Genomic DNA, 6,588 nt, shown 5'->3' with positions numbered 1-6,588 from the left:
GTGCGTATACGACTAGGTGAGGTTTTCGTTTTCGCGGCGCGGTTGCGCGAGAATTGGAAGACTCGTTGCGCTGTAGCTTTGCTGCCCGTGCCGCTTTGCTGCCTTGCAGCTCTGTAGCCGCAGTGTGCGAGCAGTGCAGCTGCCATTTGCCAGTCACAAGCTAGAGCAGGACGGCTGCTGGTAGCCGAACCTTTTGCAGCTACTCTCGTGAAGAGTCGCCAATCGGGTGGTTTGCAACCGGTTTTCTCGGTGGTGTCTCTATGTGGTGGTGCTGAAACCGCACCAATACCATAAATTTCCCTATAGAGGGTTGGGAAGGGGTGCTGTTACCCCGGTATTTTTTTGTTTTTCCACCTCTTATCAACTTTGTCTAGGTCTAGGGCCCGCATTGAGATTGAGGCGTGGCTTCTGCAACCCCCCCCTCCATGGATTTTCGGTGGACTTACAGCATTTATATGCAAATACCAGGGGGTACTGCCCATGGAAAGTGCAAATATTTTGACGTTTTAAATAATGTTGATTAAATGCAAAGGTCTCAATTATTAAATTGATTGTTGAACCTGTAATTTGGCTTCTTCTGCTAACCGCTGCTTGTTTCGGCTTTTATTTTTGACTCAATCGAAACTGTGGCACACGCATTTCAACGATGGGTAATCAACAGTTGCGGACAACAGACAAATTAACTTAATGATTTGTTTACGTTTTACAATCGCTGTAGATGGCTTAAAAGGGCGAAGAAGGCTAGGATCATGAATAACTTAGCTTAGTACATGGTTAGAGCAAGTTTCCTATTATTTCACAGAGGGTTTGCCTTTAAGTTTTCTATCCTGTGCAGAGGGTCTTAAAGCCTTTTTGGGGAACTAGTGGCGCCATCTAGTGGCCGCCTGTGGCAGCGGCAAACCAGTCTAACGGGCCAACCTGCTCACCTGTCAAACACGCATACACACACACACACACACACCTTGCACGCCCCCTGCTGAGAGCGGAAACTCTCTCGCCACGCCCCCCTTTGAGCGTTACAAGAGAGAGAGCGGAGAGAGCGCGCAGGTCCAATTCAAAATGGCGTCCTTTCCGCAACACAATGTCGCTTTGTGGCTTTGGGCCAAGCGACACAGGCCGCTTATTCGAGCGGAGTTTTTCATTCACAAGACAAAGTCGCCGACCGGAGAGAACAGCGGAATTTCCACCTTTTCGATTCGAATCCAACTGGGAGTTGAAGCGGCGGTAAAGCGGTCTCCATTGCCCGCACCCCCCCTCACATTTCCCTCAAACGAGGCAGTTGTCACCTGAGAAGGATTTCCGCTAAAAGTGGAAAAAAAATGCATATTCATGAGTCGGAGCGGCGCAATTAACCAGAACCAGAGTGCCACACAAAAAAACCGAATTAAGTTTATTTATAAAAAATAAATACAAATCAAGCATCGAGCATCCAGCGATAATTGTGCGCCCGATCTGATTCTCATTCTGATCTGATCTGATCCGACTGAAATGTTAATCCCCTCGTCCGTATTGGCCTGCCATTACTCTCCGTTCGTTCTGACCTGGTCGGCTGCACTGCACTAATTTAAAGGGAACAGTTCAAATGCACGTAATTGTTGCAATTACTTAATGAAATATTTATTAAATGCAAATTATGATTAGACCGAGCTCAGCTACTGCACCGCCGTACTACTGTTCCTTTTCCCACTAAGGCGCTTGACTAGGGTAATGGTTGGATGGATGGATGGATGGATGGTTGTGTGTGAGTGCCCCTCTTGGGCCCCGATTAATTGGCCATAAATCAAAATCAAATTACCGCCACACGAGACACGTGCAAATATGTCAAGCAAACACGTTTGCAAGTCAATCAGCCGGGCGAATTAATTTATCAACTGTCGCAGATGAACCCGCGACACCGATAAATCAGCAGATATAGGGAATCGGGGCTTCGGTAATATGGATTATGCATAAGTTAGCTGGGAAAAGTATAATTGAGAAATTCTATACTTGGGATATAATATTAAGACATAACTCTAGGACAGTCATAATAACATAGTGCCTTTGAAATATGTTCTCTCTAAAAAAACAGCTAGAAGTATCTGCCATGGACTTTAAAAGTAATAATAAGATGTTATTCATGTCAAGTTAGAAAATATTTGAAGCATTTTAAAAGCATTTGTTTCAGATATGGTCATCACCCAAAACGAACTTTTCCTTGATTAATATTTATTAAAATAATTTCTACAGATCCAGAAATGTAGATTTCATCTTATATGAACCTACAAATAGATTAAGCTAATGAACAATTACCTCCCAACGTTCTATTGACCTAGTCCCTTTTGACCTTCCACATCCATTAGCTTCTCTCATTATTAAAGAGATTACCATAAGGCCACTTTATTAAATTGCCAGCCATCAGCAAACAGGAAGAAATGAAAACCCCTAAGCTTTTCCCATTTTGATATCTCACTTGGCCAAGAAAATCACTAACAGAAGCGAGCAAATACGGAAGCCAAATCGATTTTATTACCAAACAACGTTAATTCCCAAATTAAAGCCAAGAGCGGGCATTTGGACAAATGAGACGATTAATTTTCGGGCAAAGAAAAACCCCAAGAAGAAGAGGAGCCGCTTGAAGAAAATCAACGGAAAACTGGAAACGAACAGCCAGAACGCCCACAAGTCGAGGGGGGAAAGGGAATCCAAGGAAACACCCACGAAACTCCGGGCCGCGACCAAAGTTGCCGGCCAAATACAATTTATCATTTAAATAATAATGTGCCACAAATGACGGGACGAGTGAACCCTTGTGCGAGGTTTTCCTCGGCATAAATCAATCCGAGACCAAGTCAGAAAGAGAAGGCAACTGGCCAGGAAAGAGAGAGCTAGCTTCTGGGGGTTGCTGGCGAGCAGTTGGCCAACTCAATGAAATGGAAACTGACTCGAACTCCAGGCCACATCTGATGGCCAGCGCTCACTTGACCAAACAGCCCAAATGAAATGCGAGGCAAGGCGCTCAAATTACATTTTAATGAGTCCAGATGGAGGGGTGAATGGTTTGTAGTACTGCCTGCCTTCTGGCCATAGCAAAAATCAAACTGCAGGCTGACCTCACCTTCGGAAAGGGGGCAAAATAGAAGGAGCACACACAGCACATTCGATGCGCCTTTCAACGCCATAAACAGTGGAGCCCCGCCAAGTGCAACGCAGACCCATTTTATGAATCTGTTTATGATGTACGAGGAGGCTAATGAAAGCGCCCCAGCAGGCGCCAAATTGGGTCAGGACCGCCTGCGGTTCGCCAGAGAGCTACCCACGGACACATGGACCCACATGGAGCCCAAAACCCAGGCCACGTCTCTGTGTATTGACATTCAATTCGAAATAAATCAGAGTTTACGACTCCAGCCGAGCCAACGACTTCATCGCCCTCCTTTGGGCCAACTTCCAGGCGGCTGGCTTCAAAGATCGCCTCATCGTCGCTGGTGGCTACGGCTCCACGCTCGCCAGTTGGCTTTCATCCTGGCGTTAATTGGCAGCACCGACACTGGCACCGGGCCAATAAATTTCCAGGCCAACGGCTGCGCTCCGAACCGTGTTGATGTATTCATTGAATCCTAGGATCTCGGGGATCTCTTTGAACGAGGCGAAGACCACGCGCTACCCGTTTGGGCTGGGTTCCAGGTGGAACCACTGGCACTGGGACACAAATTCCAACTGCGCCAATTAGCCACCGAAACACAATGTCCGGAAAATGGCTGCAGTGGAAACTGGTTGGCCAAGGCGGCCAGGAATTTCGATTGGATTGGCAGCCACTGGAATGGTTATGGCTTCATTGCACTGAGAATGGTCTAATAGTATTATTTAATTCTATTAAGAAAGTTAATTTTAAGAATTATTTATTAATACAAATGAATTTTAAAACATAAAAGTAATTTATTGGGTAAAAGACAGCATATAACACCAAGCAAAACAAAAGACTTAAGCAAAAAACTTGATCTTAAGATGATCGAACTTTTCAAGATCGAGTTTTTTACTTAAGTCTTTTGTTTTGGTGGGTTGTCAATTAAATTTTGTTTTAAATAAAGATATTATTTTTATGGTAAGCAGTTTCTGTGTTATTTATACCAAGTATTTTCCTGTTCTTTCAGTACCGATCATTGTAGTATAATGTGATTTATTCAATCTATTGGCATGTAATTCCAGCTTTTATCGTTATGAATGACTTTAGTGCTTTTTAATACATTTAATTTATTTTGCAATGTAAATTGCTCTTTAAGACTAAGCAAAAATCACTTTAGTAGTAACCGGTTATTAATAAAACAGTCTATTATTCTTATCACAAGTGAAGCAATAGAAAATATGTGTGCACCAACATTAGATAACTTTAGCACCCCCAACCCATTTGATTGAAGTTGACTTTTAGAGTACCTCTGCTCAAATCCCCTCAACTTCCCTTGGTACTCGGCAATTTCACACTTTGGGAACCTTTTAAGCAGCGTCACTCGAAAGGAACAGTCACAAAACATCAACCAAAACCCCAAAAAGCATCAAAAAACATCAAAAACCCTAACACCGAACCAAAATGAAATGAAATGTTTGGAAATTCGAAAATAATTGTTGACACTTTATTATTGTAGTGGTTGTAGAAGTTGCGTTGTTGTTGTCCCAGCGACGTAACAAGTGTCTGCCCCCGCCCCCTTCTACTTTTCCTGCACCTCCTTCCCCTTTGACCTCTTGGCTGCACATGCGCAGGCCCGAAAAACTTCCGGCACAACAACAAAAAGTACAACAACTGTATGTAAATGGGAAAAATTTAGTTGTGTCACATTAAAAAGCAATTATCACCTTAAATTAACCGGCGGAGTCGGAGTCGCGTACATTGCCATCGAAATATTCAAATTGCTCGACTCGACATTTTTTTTCTAATGACTTTCCAAAAGGAGCGAAAAGGGGGTGGGCCGCCGCTCAAATTAACTTGTTGCTATTTTCAATTGGATGCCTTCGGTTCGGTTTTACTTTATTTGGGTTCGGGAGGTTTCAAACGGTTGCGCTTTTAATTCGTTTTAAATTATCTGGATACCGTAGTTTTGCTTTGGTTTTAGTCGAATGGAAAAAGGTAGTTTGCTCCTCAAAGGCAAAGTTTAATTTACCATGAATTGCTGAGAATGTGGATTTTGACCCGTTCGAGTAGTTGGACAGTGCAGCTTTTGATATTTATAATAATATATCTTCTTAAATTATGAAAAATAAATAAAAAATACAAATTTCAAAAGACTTTTTAAATATTTTGGATACGAACTTTAATAATTTTCAATTTTTTTGAATTCGTATGATTTTATTAAACATTTTTAAAACTGTTGATAATTAAATTTTTCATTATAAAACAGCTTTTATGATATTTGTAATAATATATCTTTATAAATTATGGAAAATAAATAAAAAATACAAATTTCAAAAGACTTTTTAAATATTTTGGATACGAACTTTAATAATTTTAAATTTTTTTGAATTCTATGATTTTTTTAAACATTTTTAAAACTGTTGATAATTGAATTTTTCATTATAAAACATTAAGTTTTATATCATTAAATTAAATTTTTAATTTTAAATCTTAAGTTATATTTTCTTATATAAATTCCAATAGACCCCATACCACTGTGCCCTACCACCTGTGGGTGCTATAGTATTTGGCCTGGACTTTGACAAAACAAAATGAAAACTTTTTCTGTGTTTTGACGGAAACATTTGTCAGCGATTTTCCAGCGCCAGGCCCAAAAGCGCGCTGAAAACATTTTGAACAATTTAATTAGAAGCACCTAGGCCAGACCTCCACAAATTATCATGTGTGGCAAGAGCAGCGGGAAAAAACAGTTTCCGATGTGATTTACAATTTACGAGTTACGAGCAGCATGTGTGACATTTGTCGCCTCCACTTGGCTCGCTCCATTGTTGGCCAACATCAGCGGCAATTACGGAAAGGTGGTGGTGGCTCATCGGGGCTCCTCTACAACTGGAGCAGCTTCATCAGCAGCAGCAGGAAGAGGCTCTCCAAGAGGGGACACCACCAGGGAAGTTGCATCCTCTTGGCGGTGATACTTTGCAGGGGAATGGGATGGGTGATCCTAAAGATCTCCTCATGGGGGTAGCACTGCTGAGGATCCACCAGGAGACCAGTTTCACACTTCCCTCCTTCATTTCTTCCCATTGGCAGGATTGCCAGAAAAAGTAGAACCGCTAAGGTCATGGATCTAACGAACTACTGCAGAATGAAACCCTATAAATAGTAGGGATACTATAAAATATATTGTAGAATTTGGTCCCTCCTCCTAAAAATGCAAAGTTTGCTTTGACTTTCGGATCTGAGAAAAGGAAAATTCAGGGCCCGAAAAGGTGCTGCACAATTAATTAACAAAGGCTGCGATCCAGCTTTCCCCTACCCTTCTGCTTTGTGTGTGAGTGATATGATTTATATTGTCTCCCTGGCCGGCGCCACATTCAGAATCCTCAGCAACGGTCGGCATCTTTAATGTCTCGAAACGGGGAACTCACTATACAGAACTCAGAAAACCCAGAACTCCGAAACTCAGAACTCAACTTAATTCCCTG

General features: G+C 42.0%; 1 protein-coding gene across 1 annotated transcript; it reads right to left on the bottom strand.

Moving 5' to 3' along the window:
• Nucleotides 1–5,690: 5,690 nt before the first annotated feature.
• Nucleotides 5,691–6,299, bottom strand: LOC119551273. The gene has a single exon (XM_037860536.1). The coding sequence runs from the start codon at nt 6,224–6,226 to the stop codon at nt 5,987–5,989; it is 240 nt and encodes a 79-aa protein (XP_037716464.1). The 5' UTR covers nt 6,227–6,299; the 3' UTR covers nt 5,691–5,986.
• Between the last annotated feature and the right edge of the window lie 289 nt (nt 6,300–6,588).

This window comes from Drosophila subpulchrella, chromosome 2R (assembly GCF_014743375.2).
Source record: "Drosophila subpulchrella strain 33 F10 #4 breed RU33 chromosome 2R, RU_Dsub_v1.1 Primary Assembly, whole genome shotgun sequence".
NCBI classification, from domain to species: domain Eukaryota; kingdom Metazoa; phylum Arthropoda; class Insecta; order Diptera; family Drosophilidae; genus Drosophila; species Drosophila subpulchrella.
The sequence above is the reverse complement of the archived record's forward strand: the minus strand, read 5'-3'. Positions and strand labels throughout refer to the sequence as shown.